This window comes from Dermacentor andersoni, chromosome 10, assembly GCF_023375885.2.
Source record: "Dermacentor andersoni chromosome 10, qqDerAnde1_hic_scaffold, whole genome shotgun sequence".
Classification (NCBI taxonomy): Eukaryota; Metazoa; Arthropoda; class Arachnida; order Ixodida; family Ixodidae; genus Dermacentor; species Dermacentor andersoni.
This window is the reverse complement of record NC_092823.1, coordinates 44,645,570-44,672,878: the sequence shown is the minus strand read 5'-3', so window position 1 is coordinate 44,672,878 and position 27,309 is coordinate 44,645,570. Positions and strand designations below refer to the sequence as shown.

Below are 27,309 nucleotides of genomic sequence, written 5' to 3'. Positions count from 1 at the left end.
ATTTACTTCCTTTCTCCACGGCGGCAAGGGTTAACCTTGTGTGGATATCCTACCTTGGGTACACCATATTGGGTTATAGTGATGGCGTACGGCTGGCGTCGTGCAGGCTTGTACACAAGCTCTGCCGCGTCCCCTCGTTGGGCTCCGTGGTGGGCGGTCGGCGCTGTTGCCGAATCTTATATATTCTCATGGAAATTCCCTTCCCCAAACTTCCTGATCGCCTTCCGAAACGAGGGCGCACCGAAGATGTTTTTCAGTTTTTCGGACACCAAATCCAGAATTTTCCCCGGTTCCACGTCATTCACTCTGAAAAGCGAAACAAAGCAGTGCAAAACATATCACCATTCCTTGTCTCAAAGTCCTTGACTGATGTTTTTGGACCAGGTTACAAGGTGTCCAGAATGGCAAGCGGTGACCTCCTCTTGGAGCTCCGCGACCAGAAGCAATATGAGCAACTACAGAAACTAGTGTCATTCGGGGAGACCCACATAACAGTAACGCCACACCGTACAATGAACACCACCCGCGGTGTTGTTTCCGATGATGATCTGCTTGAGCTGACTGAGGCGGAGCTCCTGGAGGGCTTCAGTGAGCAAAATGTTATCAATGTTAGAAGAATAAAGATAAGGCGAGATGGCAAAGAGATTCAAACGAAGCACTTAATAATCACCTTTGGTTCAAGTGTCCTGCCCGAGTCAATCGAGGCCGGGTACATCAAGCTCCGCGTTAGGCCATACGTGCCCAACCCACTCCGCTGTTTCAAGTGCCAGCGCTTCGGCCACAGCTCGCAGAGCTGCCGAGGCCGCCAAACTTTTGCTAAATGTAGTGCCCACGAACACACATCTGAAGCTTGTGAGAATGCTCTCCACTGTGTAAACTGTGATGGGGAGCACGCCGCATACTCGCGGTCGTGCCCCTCCTGGAAGAAGGAAAAAGAAATCGTGACGATCAAAGTTAAAGAGAATATTTCATTCAAAGAGGCACGTAGGCGGGTATCGTACCTGCCCAAGAAAGCATTTGCCGACGTGGCGCGTCAGGGGGCAGCGTCACAACGGCCTCCGGCGGCTGTCCGACCCACAAGCAGTGAGTCGGCAGCTACGCCATCTGCCCCCGCGGTGGTTGCAGCTAGCGCTGCTCCGCCAACCCAACAGACGACCCCGAAGGTGGGCGCAGCCGAAGCTGCCCCAACCTCCGAGACCCCTTCCAGCGCTGGCAACGGCCAGCGCAGCCAAATCCCTCAGGGAGCCCCATCGACCTCCGGGCTGGTGGGCGCAGGGGTCTTGCCTTCCAAGGCGGGACTCCCCCTGAAAACTTCTCGCTCGCAAGAGCGCTTGTCCGGCGTCTCACAGGAGGCAATGGACACTACACCTGTCCCCAAGGCGCACCAAACGCCTAAGGAGCGTCGAGACTCGCTCGAACGCTTCAGAAAGAACAAAACACCTATTACAGGGCCTCGAAAGGGCTCTGTAATGTAAGGCATCCCTTCCGTTTCCGTAAACACAGCACCTATATTTCTTTAAATATGGATACACAAATCATTCAATGGAATGTCAGAGGTCTTCTTAGGAATCTTGATGATGTGCAAGAACTCATCCATACACACAGTCCAAAGGTGCTGTGTTTACAGGAAACACACTTAAAATCAAAATACACAAACTTTCTTCGACAATATGTTACTTTTCGGAAGGATCGCGATGATGCTGTCGCATCGTCGGGCGGTGTTGCAATTATAATTCAAAAAAGCGTAGCCTGTCAACGTTTACAGCTACGAACGCCCCTTGAAGCAGTGGCGGTTCGAGCTGTTCTTTCAAATAAACTCGTCACCATTTGCTCGCTTTATGTACCCCCACACTTCAAATTAAACAAGCATGAATTTCAGTCATTTATAGACGAATTGCCAGAACCTTATGTTCTTCTTGGCGATTTCAATGCCCACAGCTCCCTGTGGGGCGACTCTCGTACAGACGCGCGAGGTCGTCTTATTGAACAGTTCCTCTTTTCTTCCGGTGCGTGCTTGCTGAATAAAAAGGAACCCACATATTACTCTCAAGCAAACAGAACATTTTCTTCAATAGATCTTAGTATAGTTTCCCCGTCTATACTGCTCGAACTTGAATGGGAAGTTACGAAGGATCCTTACGGGAGCGACCACTTTCCCATACTGATAAGGACATCTAAAGAAAACGAATATCCTCCGCAAGCTCCTAGGTGGAAGATAGACACAGCCGACTGGGAGAAATTTCGAAGTCTCACTAACATCTCATGGGCCGACATGTCTTCTCTAGAAATTGATGCTGCTGTAGAGTATCTTACATCATTCATAATAGATGCCGCATCAAAATGCATATCCGAAGTGAGTGGTCTGGCATGCAAACGACGTGTACCGTGGTGGAACAGCGAATGTAGGATCGCCCGTAAGAATCAGAACAAGGCGTGGGCGTTGCTACGCGCTTCTCCCACTGCAGACAATCTTATAAACTTTAACAAAATAAAGTCCAAAGGCAGGCGAACCCGCCGACAGGCCAGAAGAGAAAGCTGGCACAAGTTTTTATCGAGTATTAACACGTTTAGGGATGAGGCCAAAGCCTGGAACAGAGTTAATAGGATTAGAGGGCGGCAAACACATTCACTCCCCCTGGTAAACACACAGGGTGATACACTACAAGACCAGGCAGACTCACTTGGGGAGTATTTTGAGAACGTGTCAAGTTCATCAAATTATTCACAATCCTTCCTCAAATACAAACAAATAGAAGAACGTAAGCCTTTCAGCAGAAAATGTCGTCAAAATCAACCATACAACCGTCCTTTTAGTATTGCAGAGTTCAGAGCTGCCTTGAGCGCATGCAAGAGCTCTGCACCGGGATCTGACAGAATCATGTATGAAATGCTGAAAAACTTACACAATGACACGCAAGTTACACTACTTACACTTTTCAACACTCCCCGCAGGGGCGTCTGCGTCAGCAGGCGTTTGGTGTGTTGCGACACCACGGACCCGAGCACACGAGGGTTGGACCCTCCCGCGTGTAGCCGTGCGCGGCTTAGCCGTGTCCGGGGAAAAGGGGATCCTGGGGGTTGAGCCAATGCCGGGTGTTTGGACCTTTACGGCCCCCCGGCGGCGGCAACACACCTCTTTGGCCTCGGCTTCACGTAGACGGCACCCCCGGACTGACCCACCCGGGGGAAATCGGCAGTCGCCTTTTCCTGTCTCTCTCTACTCAAATCTTTGTCTTTCTCTTTCACTTTTGACCTTTCCTGTCTCCTATTTACTTCATTTCATTTCCAAGTTTCCGGGCGGCTAGGGTTAACCATGTGGGCGTGGCCTTCCTTGGTCATGGTTATATGGTTATAGCAGTTATGTATGGCTAGTGGTTTTAAAACACTCCCGTGTTGGGCTCCATGGTGGGCGGCCAGCTTAGCTGCCGAACTTATATGTAATTTCATGGACAGAACCCCCTCTTCAACAAAACCTGATCGGAGGCCGAAAAGGCACCGGACCGAGGTAATGAATTTCAATAAACCTAGTGATTGCTTCACAAAATTTTTTGTCATCACGTCTGAAACTGAACAAAAAATTCAAGACATGTCCCCCTTCCTCATCGCCAAAGCACTTAACGAGTGTATTGGTGAGACCTACAAAGCCAAGAAAATGAATTCTGGAGACCTCTTGCTCGAAGTTATGACGGCTGAGCATAGCAGGCAGATTAAGAAACTTGAGAAGATCGGTGAGAACAGTGTGTCTGTCTCACCACATCGGACACTGAACTACGCGAAGGGTGTGATTTCAGATACAGAACTCCTTAAGTGCACAGACGAGGAAATCGAAGAAGCCTTGAGAGATCAGGGTGTTCTATGTGCAAGACGAATTAAATTTAGAAAAAATAACATTGAAACTCCGACCAAACACATTGTGCTGACCTTCAACTCCTTAACACTTCCAAGTGCCGTTAAGGCTGCTTACCTGTACCTTAGAGTAAGACCATATTTGCCCAATCCCCGCCGGTGCTTTCGGTGTCAGAAATATGGGCACGGCTCCCAGTCATGTCGCGGAAGAGCAACCTGTGCTAAATGCGGTCAAGGAGACCACGGTGATGAAACGTGCACAAACGAGCTGTGCTGCGCAAATTGCGCGGGTCAGCACGCGGCATTTTCCAGATCTTGTCCTCAGTGGAAAAAAGAAAAAGAAGTGATTGCATTGAAGGTACGGGAGAACATATCATACATTGAAGCCAAAAAGAGAGTCGCTTTTGCCGATAGAGGTACTTACGCACAGGCTGTGCACAGAGGGCGTGCGCCGCCGATGGTGTCAATTGGAACCCAGGTGGAGCTGCTGGACAAGGTTTCAGCTCTCCGGCCCTCCTCACCCAGTGAAATAACAGACGCTCGTCGCAACCCTCTCCCAAGAGGCCCAGAGGCTTCTGCTGAGGCTGACGGCAGTCAGCACGTGGTAGATGCCACGAAGGTCTCAACGCCGGTGCTGAAGGACCGCTTTCTTTCCAAGAAGACGGCACCTTCTCCAAGCACCATCAACGATGAACGCCCAAAGGGCGATGATATGATGGAAGTGTGTCCGCCGGACACGAATCAAACAAAAGAGCCTACATCTGGTAGGCAAACCAAGAAGTCGGGTATTCCCCCTGGAAAACACAAAGGGGGTAGACTTCCGGTCATTCCTCCTGCTAAGGAGAAGTGACCTACAAAACATTTTAGCAAGTTTCTTGCTCATTCACATAAGTCATCTTTGTGACCACTTACATAGAATCTCTTCGTGAAGTACTTGATAATCCACATCATCAAGTATGGCTACTATTGTGCAGTGGAACTGCCGTGGTCTAAGAACCAATATTGATGACATTTACGATCTTTTCGAGGATGCTGAGGCTTCTGTTATGTGTTTGCAAGAAACTCATTTGAAAGGTTGCCATAAACAACCTCTGCGTCGATATAGCATCTTTCGCAAAGATAGGGAAGAGGCGTCAGTCGCATCTGGAGGAGTCGCTATAGTGGTTGCTCAAGGAGTCCCAGTACGCGAAGTGAGGCTTAACACCAACTTAGAAGCTGTAGCAGTTAAGGTTCAGATAGGGAAAACAATAACAGTATGCTCCCTGTACTTACCACCAGGTAAGAATATCACAATAAAAGAATTAGAAAATCTCGTGAAAGAACTTCCAGAACCTTTCCTTTTATTGGGTGATTTTAATGCTCATAATAACATCTGGGGCAGTAACCACACTGACGCAAGGGGGAAAATGATAGAAGAATTTTTAGACAACTGCAATCTGTACCTTTTTAATGATGGAAAGCCAACATATTTTATTGCTAAATCACAATCTACTTCAAGCATTGACCTCTCCTGTGGCACGCCGTCACTCGCTGGATTTTTTATTTGGGACGTGAGGGAAAACCCACGTGGCAGCGACCACTACCCTATAATACTCAAGCCGATCGACGCGCCTCCAACAACGCCAGTACGAAGACAGAGATGGAAGCTGGGTAAAGCAGACTGGTCAGTTTTTTTGGAAAGCTCCGAAAAAAGGATTGATGATGTCATCGCACTCAATATTGACGACTTATGTGATGCGATAACGAAACAAATTTTAGATGCAGCTGAAAACTCCATACCACTTTCACAAGGAAAACTTCCACGTAGACCAAAACCGTGGTGGAATGAAGCATGTGATAAAGCTCGTAGGAAACAAAACTGTGCATGGTCTCGACTTAACAGGTACCCAAATTTCGAAAATTTATTGCTTTTTAAACAAAAGCGCAGTGAGGCTAGAAGAGAAAGACGGATAGCAAAAAGAACATCATGGGTAAAATATGTGAGCTCTATAAACAGTCAAACAACAAGTAAATTAGTCTGGGAGAAAGTGAGAAAAATAGACGGTGTTCATACAGAATATACACTCCCTATATTCGACGAGGAAACGGATCTTAAAGGGCAAGCAAATATACTTGGCGAGCACTTTGCTGGAATTTCGAGTGACGCTCACTACACGCCCGAGTTTCTTAAGATAAAGACCACGGCAGAAAAGAAAGATCTTCGAATATCTCTGAATAGTACTGAGCCATATAACAGTCCTTTTACAAAAACTGAACTCTTCGATGCAATATATTTAGGGAAGAGCCATTCAGCAGGCCCGGACAACATACACTACGAAATGCTGCGACACCTACACATGAACACGTACGACACAATCCTTCACCTCTTCAACAGGTTGTGGGCAGAAGGCTATTTTCCAAAAGCATGGAAGAAGGCGATAGTTTTACCACTTCTAAAACCTGGAAAGGCACGCTCTGATCCTAACAGTTATCGCCCCATTGCCTTAACCAGTTGTTTAGGAAAAACATTCGAAAGAATGGTTAACAAACGGCTTGTACACCTTTTGGAAAGTAACGGGTTACTTGATCAGTACCAGTGTGGCTTTAGAGCCAATCGCAGCACAATCGACCAATTAGTTCGGTTAGAAACAAAAATCCGTGAATCTTTCGTCCAAAGGCAGCATTGCGTCTCCGTTTTCTTTCACCTATCAAAAGCGTATGATACGACGTGGAGACATGGCATTTTAATGGACTTGCACAGACACGGAATAAAAGGGCACATGCTTTGTATAATCAAAAGCTATCTGGAGGACCGAACTTTTCAGGTAATGTTTGGACCAACTTTCTCCAACTGTTTTATACAGAAGAATGGAGTGCCGCAAGGTGGAGTATTGAGCGTTACACTATTTTTAGTGAAACTGAATTCGATAACTACAGTTATTCCTTCTTCCTTAAGGTATTCTTTATATGTCGATGACATTCAACTTTGTTTCTCCTCTTGTAATATGGCTACTTGCGAACGCCAACTCCAGTTGGGTGTAAACTCTATAGTGCGATGGGCAAACGAAAATGGTTTTAAATTTTGCGCAGAAAAAACAATATGCGTACCTTTCAGTCAATACCGAAGGCTCACACCGGACCCAACATTACATATTAAAGGACAGCAAATCACAGTAAAGAACGAACACAAATTTCTTGGTATGATCTTTGACAAAAAACTCAACTTCAAAGCGCACATCGCTTATGTAAAACAGAAATCTCTGAAATCCATAAATTTAATAAAGCTCCTATCCCACCGATCATGGGGTTCAGATAGAATATGTCTGCTTCGCATATACAATGCAGTTGTCCGATCACAATTAGACTACGGATGTTTTGTGTACGGCTCAGCTCGAAAGTCAGCATTAGAGGTTCTTGATCCGGTGCATCACCTCGGCCTACGTCTGTGCTCCGGCGCGTTTCGTACGTCTCCTGTACAAAGCTTGTATGCAGAAACCAACCAGCTGTCTTTGGAACACAGAAGACTATTTCTTGGAAACATGTACATAATGAGAGTACTGTCCTGTTCAACGCATCCTTGTAGACGACTATTTACAAGGCCGCGCTTTGAAACACATTTTAGCAACAAACCGGCAATCATTCCTTCCTTTTTCATCAGGTACCAAAAGCTGAATGCGGACCTATGTTTCGACGTAAGAAATAAATTCTTGCAAGATGAACCTTCTTTTGCTCCTTGGGAGATGAAACATGCGCAATGGGACTTTAGGTTAACAAAAAACAGAAAACAATTTTCACCAAGAGAGGCGTTACTAAGCGAATATTTAGAAATAGAATCAGAATATAATTTTTGCGTGAAATATTTTACAGATGGATCAAAAAGCAATGGCAATGTAGGCGCTGCAGTGACATCAAATCAATTTGAAAAACAAATGAGACTTCCAAGTCAGGCTACTGTCTTTACTGCAGAACTTCATGCCATTTCGTTAGCTCTTGAAGACATCCTGAAAAGAGGAAATAACCAATCTGTTATATTTAGCGACTCCTTGAGCTCTCTTCAAGCTCTCGCATCTAGGTTACCATCTAGAAATAATCTATTGAAGAAAATAAAAAAACAATACACAACATGTCACAAGAGAGCGTTAAATGTCACTTTCTGCTGGATTCCTAGTCATGTAGGAATTCCCGGTAATGAAAGAGCAGATTTTATGGCATTCAGTACCAAAGATTTGGAGCTACATGATGTTGGCCTACCTTGGCAAGATTATAAAGCCACTTTAAAAATAGCAGTTAAGAAACACCGGCAGAAAGTGTGGGATCAAGAAAAACTTAAGCTTCATTGCATAAAACCTATTCTACGAGAATGGCAGAGTTGTCGCCACAGACAAAGATTTTACGAGGTTATTTTATGTCGCTTAAGAATTGGTCACACAAGGCTGACACATACTTACTTAATTAATAACAAACCACAACCAACATGCCAACACTGCGGTGAAATTTTAACCGTGCTACATATTTTAATAACATGTCCGGGTTTAGAAAAATGGAGGCAAAGATATTTTAAGATTTTTTACGAAAAAAGAATCCCTATCCATCCTATGTTGTTATTGAGCGATGAACCACTGGTCCCATATGAAGATACTTTTAACTTTTTAAAAGCCACAGGAATCCTACAAGAACTGTAGCACATTTCATGTTTTATATGTTTACTTGGCCATTTACACCATTTTACAGCATTTAAACAAATAAGCTAATACGAAAATCATGTTCTTGGCGCATTATAGTCTGCACGGCTGCTGCGCCATAAAAATTCCAAATCATCATCATCATCACTTTTCAACACTATCTGGGAAGCAGGGTACCTTCCGACTGCATGGAAAGAAGCCATTGTGGTCCCTGTTTTAAAACAAGGCAAAGATCCTTCCTCAGTGGCAAGCTACCGCCCGATAGCCCTCACAAGTTGCATGTGTAAGGTATTTGAAAAAATGATAAATCGGCGCCTCATCCATTTCCTTGAACAGAACAAAATACTTGATCCTTATCAGTGTGGCTTCAGGGAAGGGCGCTCCACAACTGATCACCTTGTACGTATTGAAGCAAACATCCGTGACGCATTTGTACACAAACAGTTTTTCCTATCCATATTCCTCGATATGGAGAAGGCATACGACACAACGTGGCGATACGGAATCTTAAGAGACCTGTCAGAAATGGGCATTCATGGTAATATGCTCAACCTCATAGAAAGCTATTTGTCCAATCGCACATTCCGTGTAAAAGTCGGCAATGTACTGTCACGTCCTTTTACACAAGAAACTGGTGTACCCCAAGGAGGCGTGCTTAGCTGCACGCTCTTTATAGTGAAGATGAACACGCTCCGTGCTTCATTACCTCCGGCCATCTTTTACTCTATCTATGTGGACGACATTCAAATAGCTTTTAAATCCTGTAACCTCGCAGTGTGCGAGAGACAGGTACAGCATGGTTTAAACAAAGTATCAAAATGGGCAGAGAAAAACGGATTTAAAATCAATCCTCACAAAAGTTCTTGTGTACTTTTTAAACGAAAGAGAGGCCTGGTCCCGGATCCTTGCTTAGAACTGTGTGGACAACAAATTCCTATCAACAAAGAGCACAAATTCCTAGGTATTATACTTGACGATAGACTCACTTTCATTCCACACATCAAATATCTCAAAGAAAAATGTCTAAAAACAATGAACATAATAAAACTTCTATCCAAGACTACGTGGGGTAGTGACAGAAAGTGTCTAATGAATCTCTACAAGAGCCTAATACGGTCACGATTGGATTATGAGGCCGTTGTGTATAACTCTGCCGCCCCGAGCGCGCTAAGGATGCTGGATCCTGTCCATCATCTAGGTATCCGACTAGCCACTGGTGCTTTCAGAACAAGCCCGATCGAAAGCCTATATGCCGAATCGAATGAGTGGCCGCTCCACTTACAGAGATCATACGTCAGCTTTAGTTATTTCCTTAAAGTGCATTCCATTCCTGAACACCCATGTTTTAATATCCTTACCGATATGACGTATGCTACACTTTTCCGCAACCGTCCGTCTATAAGACAGCCTTTCTCGCTGCGTGTGAAAGAGCTTAGCGATGAAATGCATGTCCCACTCCTGGAGCACCGCTTAATGCGCCCAACCAAGCTATTACCTCCTTGGGACTGGCAGGTCACAGAATGTGACGTATCCTTTCTAAAAGTTTCAAAGCATGCTCCAGAGGTAGAAATTCGAATGCATTTCCTAGAACTTCAGTACAAACACTCGTGCACAGAGTTCTACACAGACGCTTCCAAGTCACATGCCGGAGTGTCCTATGCAGCCGTCGGTCCTTCTTTTTCGGAATGCGATGTACTACATCCAGAAACAAGTATCTTTACGGGAGAGGCCTACGCTATATGGTCGGCTGTGAAGCATATAAAGAAAGCAAAACTCCAAAAGGCCGTAATATATACAGACTCCCTAAGTGTGGTGAAGGCCTTAATGTCACCCTACAAACATAAAAATCCTGTACTTACTGAGGTCTATTCCGACATGTGCAAAGCTTATCTGTCTAACCAGCAAATCATCATATGCTGGGTGCCCGGCCACAGGGGAATCGAGGGTAACGTCTTGGCAGACCAGATGGCTACGTCAATTGCACTCCCTGCTGTTAATAATACTGATTTGGTGCCTCTCACAGATCTGAAACCTTACATACGAAAGAAACTGCGAAACCACTGGCAACGCATGTGGGACGCAGAGATAAATAATAAACTGCACGTTATAAAGCCGCAGTTAGGTTTTTGGCCCTCCCCAACAAAATCTCGGCGAACAGATCTCCTATTCTGTCGCCTCAGAATAGGACACACATTTGGTACCCATAATTTTTTGCTTACTGGAAATGAACCTCCAACCTGTGGCAGATGCGGTGAGAGGCTGACCGTCCTCCATGTCCTCCTGGAGTGTCGGGAAGCCGAAACGGAGAGAAAGAAACATTTTCCGCTTGCTTACAAACATCACATCCCTCTACACCCGGTTATGTTTCTTGGTAAGGAACCGCTTTTTGACACCAAGACAGTTCTGAGCTTCTTAAATAATGTCGTACTACACGTTATATGCCCAAGAAATTCGTAGAGCATCCTCGCTCCAGAGGATGCCGCTGCGATAAGTTTTGCCTAGCACATGCCTCCAGGCCCTTGTTTTTTCAAGGGCTCTAAGGAGGCAGTAGTGCTCGAACATATCTTATAACCTTATATATTTTTACGCATCGTATCATTCTATTTAAATGCATTTTAATGTTCATAGTACACGTCATAAGTCATCGCCATAATCTTATTATACAGATTTTGCGCACTTTAGCGCGACCGTTTTTAAGGCCCTTCTACAGCCACGTCACACCAACTTCATCGAACTCATGATTTCACTGCAAGCCCATTAACACGGACATGGCGCTCTTTGGCCATACTTGGCCCTTGCGCCACAAAACATCAAACATTCATTCAGACTCAGCGACCAACGCCGCAACGGCAGGTATGGTGCAGCCAGTGAACGAACTGGGTATGAGCCGCGTGGTGGCAACCGGGCTTTTTTAGCCTGCCGATCTTATTCGTCACAATTTTTTTTAATTAATTATTTAATAATTTATTTATTTTTACTGTAAAATAAGGAGCAGTGGGGCTGTGGCTAGGAGAGAGGCAACGACGACGAGAAAGAACAACCTTGTTTCGGTGCTCGATCGGCTACACTACCTCTCGCTGCTCCAACGTTCTAGTCACGAACGCTTACTGCTCAAAGTGCTTCGCGACATATGGTGGAGGTGCTGGGTAAGGCAAAGGCTGCAATGGGGCGGTTGAACGACCAGGGGGATCTTTACGGCGTTGGCAAACGAGACAGGAGCGGACATAATGATGGATGAATCCATACATCCCCCGCCAGTAGTAACGAAGGCGTAAACGCGCTTATGTCTTCACTACACCTGCATGCGCGCACTGGGGATCGTCATGGAACGCTGCACGAATGTAAGAACGCAGATTCCGAAGGATGACAAGCAACTACTTTCGGACCTGCGAGAGGTAATTACGACGGTACAAAAGCCATTCGCGAATGGACAAGTGATGTGCTTGGCGACGTATGCGCGATTGGTAGTGGGTGTCGATGGGCGGGACAAGAAACACAGCGTGGACACAATCCATGGGTCCTTCTTCTGCTCCAGAAGAATGTCCGTGGCAGCAAGGGAAGACTCGGACAATGAGGCCTTCGGGAGCTAGCCTCCTCTGTTAGTGGCGAATGAGACAAGGCATCCGCATCCGAGTGTTTTCGGCCAGAACGGTACAGCACGCGAATGTCGTACCCCTGCAGTCGAAGGGCCCATCGAGCAAAACGACCGGACGGTTCTTTCAAGGATGACAGCCAGCACAGCGAATGGTGATCACTTATCACGTCAAATTGGCGGCCATAAAGATACGGACGGAATTTGGTGATGGCCCAAATTGTAGCCAGGCATTCTTTTTTTGTGACAGAATAGTTCGATTCAGGTTTAATGAGTGCACGACTGGCGAAGGCAACGACGTACTCGTCGAAGCCAGCCTTTCTCTGAGCGAGAACGGCCCCAAGGTCAACGGCACTGGCATCCGTGTGTATTTCAGTTGGAGCACTTGGGTCGAAATGGCGCAGGATTGGTGGTGGCGTCAAGAGACGACGCAGCTTCGTGAAAGCGGTATCACAATCCGGTGACCAGGTTGAAAGGTTGTGGCCACTACGAAGAAGCTACGTTAAATGTGCTATTATGGTGGCAAAATTGCGGATGAAACGGCGAAAGTATGACGCAAACCCAATGAAGCTGCGCAGTTCCTTCAAGGTCGTCGGTCGGGGAAACTGGGCAACAGCTTGTAGTTGCGCCGGATCAGGGAGTACACCTTCTTTCGACACGACATGGCCGAGGATGACCAGCTGCCGGGCAGCGAAGCGACACTTATTCAAGTTAAACTGGAAGCCAGCATCGGCGATGCACTTTAGGACTCGTTCATGTCGAAGTAAGTGGGAAGGGAAGTCCGGTGAAAAGATAACGGTGTCGTCCGGATAACACAGGCATATCTGCCATTTGAGGCCGCGCAAGATGTTGTCCATCATTCTTTCAAATGTGGCAGGCGCGTTACACAGGCCAAATGGCATCACGGTGAATTCAAATAAACCATCAGGCGTGAAGAAGGCTGTTTTCGGACGGTGTGACTCAGCCACTGGCACTTGGCAGTACCCGGATCGTTTATTTATTTATGCAGCACCTCAAATACCGCATCGAAGAGGTATTACGCCAGGGCTAGGTTTGAGCTAAACACAATCTTCAATGATGCGCTTGAAGTGAGGGGCATTAGTGCGTGTACACGCCGTCAGGTAGGAGGTCATTCCAGCCCATCGAGATACGCACAAAAGATAACTAAGGTTGACTGAAGTGCGGTAGTGAAGCGGGTAAGTAATGGCTTTCAAATTACTTGCGCGGTATTACGCGTGGTAAGCTGGACGGATGATTGAGCTGCCGAGCTGCGAGTTGGAGAACCTATGAAACAGACAAATCCGCCGAATTCTGCGTCTAGGTTCTAAGTTCGTGATTCTAATGTGAAAGCACTGACAACGGCAATTGCTGCATTAAATTGATTTGTCATTGATCAATGTTCCATGTCGATTGATCGGTCATCTGGAGAAAGATCATCAAGTGGCTCTTTAAACAATGCTCTCACGTTCCGAACAATCAAACGCTCTGCTTGCCGAAGACGTCTTGCGGACATTTAAGCTTCAGTATGGCGCTGAAGTATATTATCTGACATCCTAAATTTCCAGAGGCTGGGGTCCTAAGTGACCCCTTCGGGGCTCTGAGCCGCTTCACCAACGTGAACTCCCTTCTTTTAAGTTAAATTTTCAAGGTTGCCCATCGAATCTGAGGGAAGAGCACTGATGTTTCAGAGAGCACTGGTACATTAGTATTTCAGGAAACGAGGCAGCTCTGGAGGCTTGACCCATAACATCTCATGCAAGTTTGACGACACTCGACTGCCTTATATGCCGCAACTTAGAACGCTTGCACCCTGATGAACGTGTCGCCAGGGGATTCTACTCTACACCAATCAGTGTCCATGCTTTCAACCCACCGCAACAGGTCCCTACTGCGAAAGTTACGCACTGGGTGCGTTAATGTAGCACGCGGCCTTCACCGTCAAGAATGTGCCCCGAGTCCTTCATGTCCGGCTTGTGGACAATCAGTGAAACGCCTGAGCACCTGCTGTTGAAATGCTCAGCGTTCAACAGTTGTTGGTGCGTGCGGCGGAGCATCTTCCACCAACTTAAAATTGCTCGAACTGCACTCAATGATTTATTGTTTGCGTAAGGTCGTGCTTTAACTCGTTCTGAGGCTCACAAAGTTGTACTAGAATTTATCTCAACCACGGAACTGCACTCTGATCTATAGTGCTGGTGCTGTGCATGTGATCTGTTGTGATGTCACATTCTCTTTTTCTCGAGCGATAACTTTCTTTGGCTTTTCCCTCTGCCCCCTTTATGGTTTATCAGTCGCTGTCCATTTATAGCCACTTGGGACACTATATGTTACTAGTTGTCATAAAAATGAATTCAACAAAGAAACAAAATTTTCCGATGGTTCATTTCGAACGATGCTTCCTCGTTGGCAACGATAAGAAATTCCCGGCACGTCTCTCATCTTACTGCTCCGCATGTGGCACGTGTGTTGCACGTCAGGCACGCCATGTCTCGCCATTGAAAATGTTTTAACGCGGATTAAAGGTACCGCTACCTCTATAAGGTCCACCAAGGTGGCCGAGGGTTGCGGTCATCAATGACTGCAGTGCGTCTCTTATCGTAATGCGCAACAGTTTATATATTGCGTGCAAAGATCAACCAAGTTCAATCCTGCCGGGATTTTCTTCACCTCCTTTTTAAGTGGGTGGAAATTGTACCCTTTACAAGAAACAATTGCTAGCCCGCTACTCTTTTATTTTTATGATCTTTATGTGAGTTCCCATAATGTAATAATTCTCGACTGAGCATGACACAAAGAACAACTGAAACGAGCAGGCTATGCAGGTGGTATTTGAAAGGCTTACGTCACGCTCGCGAACTCGTAAGTTTGGTTCTACTGGTGCTGGAGTTGCAGAAAATTTACTATACGCTATTTTCATCAAACCATCCCAAATCATCTTTATTATTTTCGTCGTATCGCTGCAGCCGATGCAGAAATATTATTCGTTGTCGTTAAAGAAAACCGCCTATTTCGATCGTGTTGTGAAATCACCATTGAAGAATAAAGGTCTCACTCACCGGCTTGGTTCAATTTGGTGTCCATTTTCTGCGGAGAGGGAAATAAAGGTCCGATTGGATAGCAGCATTCTACATAATTAGCTTAAACGCGGAACCTATCTTCTAGTAATTAAAAAAAACGAACCCCGACCTTCAACCTGGGCATATAATTATGGCTCGCAGGAATGCCTAAAGCACCGGACCTCTTACACGAACAGGCGATTGTATTCAATGACTTCTCAATAAAGCACAGCTTTCTTTGCCTGGTTTACCGGGTTGGGATAACACCACCTAGATAACACAAGCCCTGTTTACTCCGATCCATGAGCTCACGCTACATGGCCCGAAATTTCCATTGAGAAGGCTGGCATGATGAAAGCGGTGACGTCAAAATCACTGTTGCCTACTCCTGAGCATCCAATTAAATTCTATGGCAGTCGGGCCAGGTAACATGGCGACATCGATCGGAGGGAAGAGGCTTTGTGCTATCTAGGTGGTGTCGGTTGGGCATGACTGCCTGGCTGCTGAGTGTTGCATCGGTCACTATCTCAGTAGATATATTTGTGGACATACATACATGCAAAGGTTATATGTGGTCAGAACAAAAGTACCAGCGAACTGGCTTAAATAGTCCTTGCCTGCTGACCAAGTATATGCACAATTAACCGTTTTGTTAAACCTTTGCTTCACATAACTTTTGGTGGGTGTGTTTTATCTGCATAATTCTTGTCTGGTGGTTAATTAATGGACTTAATCCAGAACTTCTCAACTAATGGCGATGCGTGCAATTTTGTTTACTTTCAGAATATCTAAAGCGTAACGTCATAGAATGTTTGTTTATTCACATCGAAGGTCACAACTATTTTGTCGTTTAATTTTTATGTTTATGGACTGCATCGTTCACAAGCTATGTCGAAATGCAAGCGCCAAGTCAGGCGGATGCACAGCCTGAGACGGATACATACGCAGTGACGTCGCAATAACGAAAACGATGTATGCTAGTTGTTGAGGGTAGAGTGGGGATGATAAGAGTATGCTTAGTAAAGTTCGACACGAATCAAGCAACATTTCGGAATTATGCACGTCCTGTGTCACAGCGTAACATAACCCCCGGCCATCTTGAAAAATTGGCTAGAAAAGGGGGCAAACCACCAATGGCGCATACCAACGGCTCGAAAAATCCGTCAAGTATAATTCACCATTCTCTTGACAGATCGGAGCGCTTTAAAAATATATGTGGGGCAACACTACCTGACGAGGATTTACGGAGTAGTCTGCGATCGACCAATATATTGAGGCTGCACTATCTTAGAGATCGAACCTCAACTTTTGGTGGGATAGCTCGATAGCTGGACAAAAAACTGGCATGAGAATCCCAAGAATGCTATTGCCATTGAAAACGACACGACAACGCCAGAGTACAGATAAAATATAGTCCGAGCTTCCAAGCAGTGCTTCCAAGCATCGCTCGGTCACTGGGTAAAAAACAGCGATGACGTTGTAATTAGGTTGTATAATGAAAGTCACCTGGCCTCGAATATAGCAGAAGTGTGAGCATCCCTGGTGCGTGGCCCACTTACTAAAAAGAGGGCGACATGCTCTTATAAGGTGTTCTGACTAGGAGCAGGAAGCTGAGCTTCGAGAGATCCAAGCACCTTGTTTAAGCCTGGTAAACATCCTTTCAGCAGGATGGTTAGCTCCGCGATATGGTATTCTACTCTTGACATGAGAAGCGCTGGGTTCGTCTTCCTTCTGCTTTTGCATTTATTCTAATTTTCGCACTGCTCGCCTCAGGAATCATTTTAGTACAGCGAACTTGCCAGGGACTGTGAATTAGCCTGCAATCCTGACACGTGATTTGCGCAGCTCTCAGATGAAACGAAGAAGTGCAAAGCCACTAGAGTGGGTAAGCACTATGCAGCAAACAACGTCAGGCATCAGCGTCCAGCGACCACATCGAAAGCCTCCCATTCTCATGGTTAAAAAAGAAAGAAGGCGTCTAACCTGCACATTTTTCTTAGCCAATTGACTTCTTTCTGACCGCATAAACTGAAAAGTATGCCGTTTTGCTTGTGTTCTTTATATATATGCTGTTCATACACATTTGCAAGAGATGCTCTATTACCGCACCGCGTTCATAGCATATCCTGGTATGACAATTCAACCATAGAAACATTTTCGTGGAAAATCTAGTGCTTCAATAGTTTTCAGCATTTTTCTATTTATTCTGAATAAATCTATCAGATACTGTATTTCGCTACACCCGCCGTGGTTGCTCTGTGGCTATGGTGTTAGGCTGCTGAGCACAAGGTAGCGGGATGGAATCCCGGCCACGGCGGCCACATTTCGATGGGGGCGAATTGCGAAAACACCCGTGTACTTGGATTTAGGTGCACGTTAAAGAACCCCAGGCTGTCGAAATTTCCGGAGTCCTCCACTACGGCGTGCCTCATAATCAGAAAGTGGTTTTGGCGTGTAAAACCCCATAATTTAATTTTAAAATTATTTCGCTAAGAAATTTATTTTCAACTTTGTCACTAAATTCCGACTGTATGCCACTCTTATAGCGCATTGTAGAGTGACACGTTGTAACACCCTGTTCCCAGCGACTGTGAACAGGGACGATTATCCGGTTACAAGTCGCGCGGTTTCTCGTTTATGACTTTGGCGTGTTACCATCAGCTAGAGTCGTGAAAGGTTCTGTTCTGCAATTGCTATGCAAACTGTCAATACCTTTCAAATGAAGAAAAACTGCAATCACGCATTCGCAGCATAAACCACTCAGTATCCTTTCAGATAACTAAGTATCCACTCAGATAAAACACTCTGCAAGTAAATGTAACATTCCTAGATGCTGGTTCTTACAGTTAAGCAACGAATCATTCGATTAACCCCCCCCCTCCCCCTTGAACATCAAAGAGTTCCTTATCGTGCGCGTTCTGACACAGGGGTAAATTAAAATTGTCCTTTGAGGTCACTTCCGGTAGGCCAGCTTACCCCTTCTCGCATTGTTTAGTATAGTTTTAAATTCGTCGATAGCTGCTTCACCTTCAAAGTAAATTTTCACTGTGTTATGTACACGCAACAAGGATGTTGCGTGCCTGTGCCAACAGTGACAGATTCTGAAAGACACCAAGAGTTCACAAAACCCAACTTTTTTCAAAACTGCCGGTTTCCCTCACGTACAGGCGTAAGGATAGTCATATATCCAAAGATTACTGACGATGAGCTCATGTGCTCAACAGGCACTGATATTTAAGCCGGCAAGGTCTGCGTACAACATGTATACTCCCTGTATTGTAAAATGGGTACTCCATTTCATAATCTGCATGGCCCTGATAAGCGGCCTGCTAGAAAACCACTTTGGATTTGTGACATTTCGGATGGGTAAACTCAACAAAATTGGTTTGTCGTCGGCGACTTATGAAGCTAAAACACAATGTACGAATTCCGTGAACGCGAAATTAATTGTTTTAATGTCAATTTGAAAAAAGTTGGTTTACGATATTTTAAACATCGGACCGATATTCCTGGTGTTTGAGGTTTTCTAGGATTGGCTATTTCTCGAACAGTTGAGCTAATGCTTCGAATCTTCTGGTAAGTTGAGGCAGATGCGTCCACAAATTATGTTTTCTAAGCCTTCGATTCTCCATAGTAGGGATATTGAATCTATTCGATATTGCAGGTAAAACATGAAGGGGCAGTAGTTGGCTATGTCATTATTATTATCATTTTTAAATGTAACCATTACGGTTCCGTTATTCTTTCCGGTAGGAAGTACGTCATTTGAATTGCAATATAAAGGTATTCATATTATATAGTGCTATAATCTCGGCTACAAGCTTTTCCGCACAAAGCTAAAGACAACCGTAAATGTTGAAGCGCGCAGATTTCAATTTCTAAGCTATACTAAGTGCCATTCTATTTTAAATTAAACAAACGATTCAACAGCTGCATGATTCATAACGCTTGATGCCATGTCTTCTCAAAAACAAAACATCGCTGCGAAGGAAAAACAACGCACCGACATATGAATCCGGTTATCATACCGGTTACCAAATACAGGATCACATAAATGACAACGTTTCTTTCAATCAACGCATAGATTCGGAAATTACAAAACAGTTCAGTCATTGAGTACCCGCCACCATCGCCGATTGGTCATCATGGTGCGTGCAATCTATGTAAGAATAGGTTATTGTAGTTAGGTATGTACGAGTAAAACAACTTACGTTAGCAGTTACAGGAAGCGCCGTGACAAAAATCACGAGAGCAACCTTTGTGAGATAATGTTGCGTATACCATGGTACGTAGTCGCAAGGTAAGGAAGCCATGCCTTCCACGTTTCCCTCTTGTCGAGATCACGAAATCGTGATGCATCCCAAGAGAACCACACATCGGCAGAACATGCAGTTTTCAATGCTTCTTATCGGTCGTAACTACAGCCTGTAAACCAGTAAGGCGAACCTAAAATGCAGACGTAGAAAGCAGACTGTCAACGTCTCATAAATTTATGAAGCTTGAAAGTTTCGCACCAAGAACTTGCTGCCATGAATGTTCCTCGATTGCCCGCCTTTACTTCTAAAGCATTCCATTCAGTTTCGCGGACGTGCGCCTTCAGTAAAAAAACTAAAAAGTTTACCTGCCCTTCTGGATCCTGCGTGTCAGGCATCTGCAGTTGCACTTCACGCTTAAGTGGAACTGCTCGCCAACGATATTCTCAATTGGTCGTGCTGCAGAATGAACGTGCTATTAGCCGGCGGACGTTCCTCGCGTGACACACTGTATACTTCCTGAGCTTTGGGTCCCGGGCGTTGGCGGAGAATGCCGTTTGGCGTGTAAGAAACGTGTGGCCTTTGTGTGCACGTCTTTCAATCGATCCTATTGTACGCGTTGACAATGGCAATTCGGCACTGTGCCCCATCATATACGCGAACTTTTGTGCAAAAGACATCATTTTGAAATGTACTATCTGTGAGTGAGTTTTCTTGCTAATTCCAAAGCAATAAAAAACGATTCCAAGGCTAACTGCTAGAAATCGATCGCACAAATCACTGCAGCACCTTTCTGTTTGAAGTGCGCCCGTAAGTCACAGGGACGACTTCCGCGTAGGGGAACGCCCATCGTAGCAAGACATACGACGTACTCCGGAAGTTTCTCTCAAGGCAAACATGTCTACAAAATTCCAAGAATATGTGCATATATTATTAGAACGTCGGGACAACACAAATATTGCGAAGATTTCCCCGAAAGGGATTTAGACGCTCTAGCAATATTAGATTGGAGTGGCTCTGATTGCATTTCTTTCTTCGACTTTTTTTTTTTCAGGCCACTGAGGTGTTGCTTTATCGGCGCATTTGTCCTCGGTCTAACGAATCATTCAGCTTGAATGGGATAAAGAAGTGCCAACTTACGGGACTTGGCAGTGGAGCTACTGGTTTATGCAGACAATATTGAAGCATGTTAATTCTGTCCATTACGAGGGAGCCACGCCAGCGGTGCGAAGTGTGATCAAAGTTCTGTGCAGTAAGTGTAAGTGTTGTAAACAGGGCAAAGTGTCTGGGTGTATGCCATGGCGACCGCTTGTGGCCTTGTGCACCTTCGCCTAAAGGGACTCTGTCACGACTCCGACTAAGCATTTATGAGCTTCGATCAAAAATTACGGGGACATTGCACCGTACCGGCAAACTGAGCCTGAGATTGAACGGGTGCAATTTCTATACCATGTCCGGTGTGTGAGAGCCAATTTTGTGCAAATTATTCGAAGTTATCAAATGTGGTATGTCCCTAATCTGCCGCAGTGCTACAAGGTAAGCACTAAGATGACGCAAGTATTCAAAACTTCAAATACATATCCAATAATATTTGCTATTGAATTCGTTACCGATACAAAAATTAAGTATTCGACTTTGACGAATATTCGCTTTGTTCGATTATAAGAGATGACACCTTCTGGAGCCTTGAGGGAGAAAGACCGCTCGATGCAAGTCAGGATTGTTTCGAATAATTCTGCGGCATGATAACCATTGATGGTTGCGTAGCTGCGTCGTTACCTCGGCAAACCCACGCCGTCCCTAACTTCCGTTCAATGATTACCCGTCATCCCATAATAATATTTCGCTTTAGTCCGTTCATACACAGGTATAATGTCTGTTTTTGGCCTAGGTAAGTTATTATCTGGTCAGTCTCGTCACGTTTGTATCCTTTTAATACACTGTGCATTGCTATATTATGAAACTTGGCTGGTTCGATGAAGCCAACACTCTACGTGAGTCTCGCGTCATGCTGTTTTCTTCTTTCATTGCTGTCGCTGCCTTGGTGCATCAGATAACAGAATCAGTTGTGTCTTATTCACAAAGTACTCAGTTGGCCGAAAGTACATGCAGTGTAGACGACATTACGTGCATTTCTCAAAAAGTGCAGAAAAAGCGTCCTTCTTGTTCAGGTGGAGTCCACGCAACATATCACTTTGATTATATATCAGAAAAATCTTCAATTGGGTATTCGGCAGTCGTTGCTTACGTGTATTCGGGTTTGGTTCGATTTAAAAATTTTGTTGCTGGAACTTACCCCGTAAAATTAACATGGCAGAAAATTCGCCGCATTATACGGCGTTTTAGTGGCTGACTATCACTGTTTCGTATACGTTTGAGGCCGGCGTGTTTTTCAGGTAAGAATCCTCCATCAATTTTATTGCTGCTTACACCTGTGGTTGAACGACTGACGCAAAGCTCTCTGCGATATAGACGCCGAGACGTGCCCAGCAAGTAAAGGAACAGGCTTCTGCCCGTACAGTCATGGCCGTCTTAAGAGGAAGCTCTAGCTTGTGTCGAACGCCGAATTTCCATGTTCTAATACGTGTAAGACGCAAAAATACCTCTATGAGGCAATTCTAGTGAAATTTGTTGCATTTTATTCATCAATTTCAAAAACTTTATAGAGTGCCCTGCAATTTGGTGAGGTGGGCCGGAACCCCGCCTAGGTTTTAGCCAAGTGTTGTTGGCCCCTGTGGTTTCCTCGGCTCGCTTCATGTCCCAGAGTCGGTGCTGCAGGTTCGAGCTGAGCAACGCAGACTCCCAGCGCACGCAGAGGCTATCGCTGTTTGAAGCTACATCACCGTTATATTGTAGTATAGCCGTACTACATCGCATAGGATATGCTCCAGGGTCGCTCTAGAGTCGCAAGGTTCCATTTCGAAAGGATCGTTTAATTCTAGCAAAATTATAGGAAACATAATTTTGATTTAGGACATCAAATTTTTAAAAAAGCGTTGTAGAAATTCGGAAAGTATACAAAAATTCACGCGGGAACTCCTCCGGGAGTTGCCTAAGTATGCGTAAGCATTGTACCACTTGCTCATCTCCACCAAGCCCGGTGTCATTGTCAATGTCACGAAACTTGTTGCGAGTGGTACGACAACGCTGCGCCAACACGAACTGCTGCGGACGGCGGCGCAGGGTGAACTGATGGGTCAAGTAAACTACTGCAGCCGGCGGCGCCAGGTGCGCTGAGCAGCTTTCGATCATTATAAGCTGGTATCACTTTTTAGTGCCTTATCCATCCGCGTCCAACCATTATGCGCCATGCGGACCGTATCTTGAACGCGATATGCGACGCAGACGGAAAGTGCCGACTGCTGATAGCTTCGCGTGCTGTGTTCTCGCCGCTTCGCATTAAAGAGAGACGTGCGGGCCCATACCTTGAAAGCGATATGCGAAATGGGCAAGGTATGGCGTGTGCTGAGAGAGAGATTTGTGAGTGCTATTTTCTTGTCGCTTCGTTCGCATAGAAATGACAGGCGGCACGAAGGTGAACCCGCTCGCTGTTGCGGGCTCTCTCTATATTGTACGCGTGATTGCAGAAAACAAATTCACATAGGGATCACACGTTCCAGATTTGTGGCAGGTTCCGTGGCCCTATTATCTCTAAGCAGAAACAACGTGTACGTCATGTTATGCACAGCCTTTCAATCGGGGTGCATATAATGTGCGAGTTCAATTCAAGTGTCATCTGCGAGTTCAATGCAAGGGCACGATCACTTGAGAAATTCTTCTTCCCCACCCCTAAAAAACAAATAGGTCTAACTCCAAGTGGTCTATGTCTTTATTATACACTCTTGAGAGCAACAGCCAATGGTTCTTTTTGGGGTTTGCCCTGATTAAGCGCCAATCCCCTGCTTTCCCATAAGACAAGTAACGCAGCCGCAATTAAAAGCCTGGAAATTACTTTAAATACGCACAGTCCTTTATTAATAAATCTTTGAATCATTATTGAGTGGTATGCCTTGTCCATCAGCGTCCAAAATGTTTTGGCTACCTGATAGCAAAACAATTCTTCTTTGTTATGTTCATGTGCTGAACAGTTAACACATTTTTGACTTTGTACATGTTGCCATTTACACATTCGGTCCTTTGTGGGCAAGACAGTCCAGCCGAAGCGCCACACTACATCTTGGATTTCTCCCGGCAACCAGCCAAGGGTTAACACAACCCAGGGGAATTGCGTCTTGCTTGTTTCTCTTACAGACTTCAGTAGGAGTTCTTGTGTAGTCGGGACTGAAGACAGTAGATTACCAGCGTCATCCTGATGACGTAATGAATACCATAGAGCCACCACATACTGACATCAACGGCGTGACAAACGCGTGATGGCGACGCAGTGACGAGACAATAGAACGACGCTGACTCATTGGGAATACCGATGAAGGTGGACATAACAAAATTCCCAAGTTGACATTTCCAACCAATATATACAACGGCACAGGCCCAACTGGATATGGTTGATGACTCAGGCTGTTTGTTTCACCGCATACCACGTCCTGTTCGATTGTCGGCCTCCTGTTTTACTTATTCCAAATGGCTAGCCTTTCATTGCAATCAACAACTCCTAGGAAGGCATGATGCTACGAGGCAAATTTGCAGCCCCTGCCGAAGGCATAAAGAGCTGTTGTTCTCGCCTCCATGCACATGTTTGTGGTCTTCAGGCACGTCCTGAGCCACTGCATATGCATGAACTCTGAATGTAAAATGAAAGAACGTGGCAGCTCATTTGAAGACACAAGAAGGAAGAGTCAAGTCAGGCTAGACTAACCCATTACCCTTTTTTTTTATTGAAATGAATATTAGGAGAGGTTGACGCCTTTATGGTGGCACCAGCTACTGCTTGTCACTTGGCAAAGGAAACAAATTTGCGTAAAAAAGGAGAATAGCGACACGAAATATGGCACTCAGTAGAACACTGGGTGAACAAAAATATACAGTCCAACAGTACATGAGTCGCAAAGTTCTGTGCGATAGTTCCGTCCACGTACGCATATAAAACGTCAGATATTTTGAACAGCCAAAACACACAACACATGTATTACAATGCAAGTACCGAACAGAATTATACATATTGCGTAAAGGTTGCGATCACCACATAAACCAATTATGAACCACGAAGAACGTTTGTTACTCATTTAGCGCAGTCCGATTATCTGATACTTAATATTTTGCCAAAATGTTGGTGTCCTCTAAAAACTTTTTGAAAGCAAGAAGTGCTCTTCTTTGAAGGCCCGCAGATGGCCATAGGCCAAGTATCTTTTTTAAAGTGAATGGTCTTCTGTCTAATAGCCATAAATTTACTTGCAGTACCCTTCTTTGTGGATCGTATTTCGTGCACTCGAGGAGAAGATGAGGCACATCTTCGTCTGGATGGCCACAAGAACACTGCGGGCACGAGAAACGTTTTATCCTGTACAAGAAGTGTTTCGTAAATGCAGTACCAAGACGCAGGCGGTGTACCAATGTTTCAAATTTTCTTTTCTCTCTTAGATTTTCCGGCATTGATAAGTTTATACACGGGTCTATAATGCATAACTCCGAATTTTTAGTTTCCTGATCAAACCAGGTAGTTTTGCTGAGGCGACAAGAAATCTGTCTCAGGAGAAGACGGATTTCACTACGCAATAGGTGAAGATTAGTTGTCTCTGCGTTATTGTGCGCCCGATTCGCAGCTGCGTCCGCTGCAGTTTTACCAGGAATATTGCAGTGCCCAGGTATCTACTGAAATGCAATTACGTAGTTCATTGCGCTTGCTTTTGTAAGTTTTTTGGGTGTCTCATACAATAGCAAAGTGTTCAAAAAATTTTTCTTATAGCTCTGCAGTAATATTAGAGCACCTTGCGAATCGCTGAAGATAACGCATTTTTGCGAATGTTTTTCTGATGTTATGAAAAGCAAAGCACACAGGATTGCAAACAGTTCTCCCACGCTGGAAGATGTCTCTCGGGATAATTTAAACGTTTGCTCTAGCCCTAAATGTGGAATGACGAATGCTGAAGTCGAAGAATTTTATGACACGAACCATCTGTATAAACGTGGATGTACTGGGGATATAAAATGTAAATTTGGAAGAATGCCAGTCGTTGTGCGGCTACTATGAATATGTTTATCTTAGATATAATCCCGTCAACCGATAATTCTATTTTAGGACGTGTTAACATCCAAGAAGGGTAACAAACACCCACTTTGCATAACTCAAACCTTGGTAATAATGCTTTATGTTCTCGAACAACATCATGAGCTTTGCTTTTGTTTCTTTCGGTAAGCGCTAGGTTTAATGGATGCTTCTCGTGTTGGGTTAGGATGCGATAAATATGTCGGCATGTTTCAACCGTTCATTGACTCGAAATGGTGGATGACAAGCTTCAGCAATTACTACAGAACTCGAGGTAGCCTGAGGAACCCCAAGACACACTCGCAGCCCTCTTGCCAGTAAATGTTGAAGACGTTCCTCTGAAGTTTGCGATAAACCATGAAGAATAGGTGCCGAGTAAGCAATTTTTTGTTTTATGAGTGCGTCATGAACTTGTAGTAGCGAAGAGACTGATCCCCCCCACGTTGTGCAGGCGAGTCTCCGAAGTACGTTTATTACTGCATTGATCTGCTTTTCAATTGCGCGGATGTGTCAAGCCCATGTTAGCTGAAATTTATGCTCTTTCACAAAGATCAAAGTTTGCCCATTAAGCGTAAGTTAGAAATTATTCAGCTGTCATCTAGTGAAAGGAAGCACGGCTGTTTTTGTGCATGAAAGACTGTCTCTTTCATTTAAAAAGGTGTCGATACTATCAAGACCCTCTTGCAGAGTTGTTTGAATGTCTTGTATATGAGATCCAGAGGCCCATGTGCAGATGTCATCTGCGTACAGAGAATACCGTAGACGAGACGGGAGTTTTTGTGGTAAGGCTGCCATGACATAGTTGAATAAAAACGGACTGAGAACACTGCCCTGCAGAACGCCCTGCGTGATGCCGTGATAATTACTCTCTCCTTCGATTGTTTCCATAAACATTTTTTATCTTTCAAGAAATTCGATACCCATCGCAGTGTTCGACCGTGTAGGCCAATATCTAACATAACAGTAAGGATGTGTATGTGACTTACAGTGTCGAATGCTCTTTTAATGTCTAAGAATACTGCTATTGTCACATTTGCGCAAATTCGTTCATGTTCGACTCATGTGGCAATGTCTAATACTGATTTCATTGTATACTGATTTTGTCGAAAACCGGTATGTAGTTGGAAAACACATTTGTGTGTTCACAGAACCATTGCAGTCGACGGTCTATTATCTTCTCCATTAGTTTGGAAAAGCAGCTTGTGAGACTGACGGGTCGGTAGGAGTCAAGACAAAGGGGAGTCTTTCCTGGTTTTAGTACTGGAATTACCCGAGCTAATTTCCATGATTCTGGAAGATTCTCTTTTATCCAGATATCATTAAATATCTCTAAAAGAGCCATTCTTCCTACTGGACCTAGGTTCTTTAGCATCACGTACGTAACACCATCTGGGCCTGCGTTTGTCCTTGTACGGCATGACGAAAGAGCACATTTCGATTCATTTAAACTAAACTCACAGTCAAGTTGAGGATATTGTGACATAAAGCACGCACGAACCTTCTGTTCTGATAGTGTTGTCGAACCTGTAAATTGTAGGCAAGTAAACGGAATTCCTGGTCTGGATATAAGTGGACACAATTCGTCAGCAACAGATGTTTCCGGAGTGCTTCGAGCTACGGCAAGGGCTTGGATGGGATGGCTGTGGGTAACTGAACTGACCGTATTCTGGGACCTGGAGTAAACGGAGACAATGACGCGCAGTATTCTCGCCATCTTCTCGCACCTAATTTTTGTAAG

The 27,309-nt window shown here is 44.9% G+C and overlaps 1 protein-coding gene across 1 annotated transcript in view; it reads right to left on the bottom strand.

Moving 5' to 3' along the window:
• The window catches only part of LOC129380631 (chymotrypsinogen A-like), a 65,106-nt gene extending 45,056 nt beyond the window's left edge, over window positions 1–20,050 (bottom strand). The window contains exons 1-2 of the mRNA XM_055062231.2: window positions 19,367–20,050; window positions 15,156–15,183 (exon numbers count right to left, since the gene is read on the bottom strand). Of these exons, the coding sequence (XP_054918206.1) occupies window positions 15,156–15,183; window positions 19,367–19,468 (130 nt within the window). The 5' untranslated portion in view covers window positions 19,469–20,050. The remainder of the gene's footprint in view (window positions 1–15,155; window positions 15,184–19,366) is intronic.
• Window positions 20,051–27,309: the final 7,259 nt, after the last annotated feature.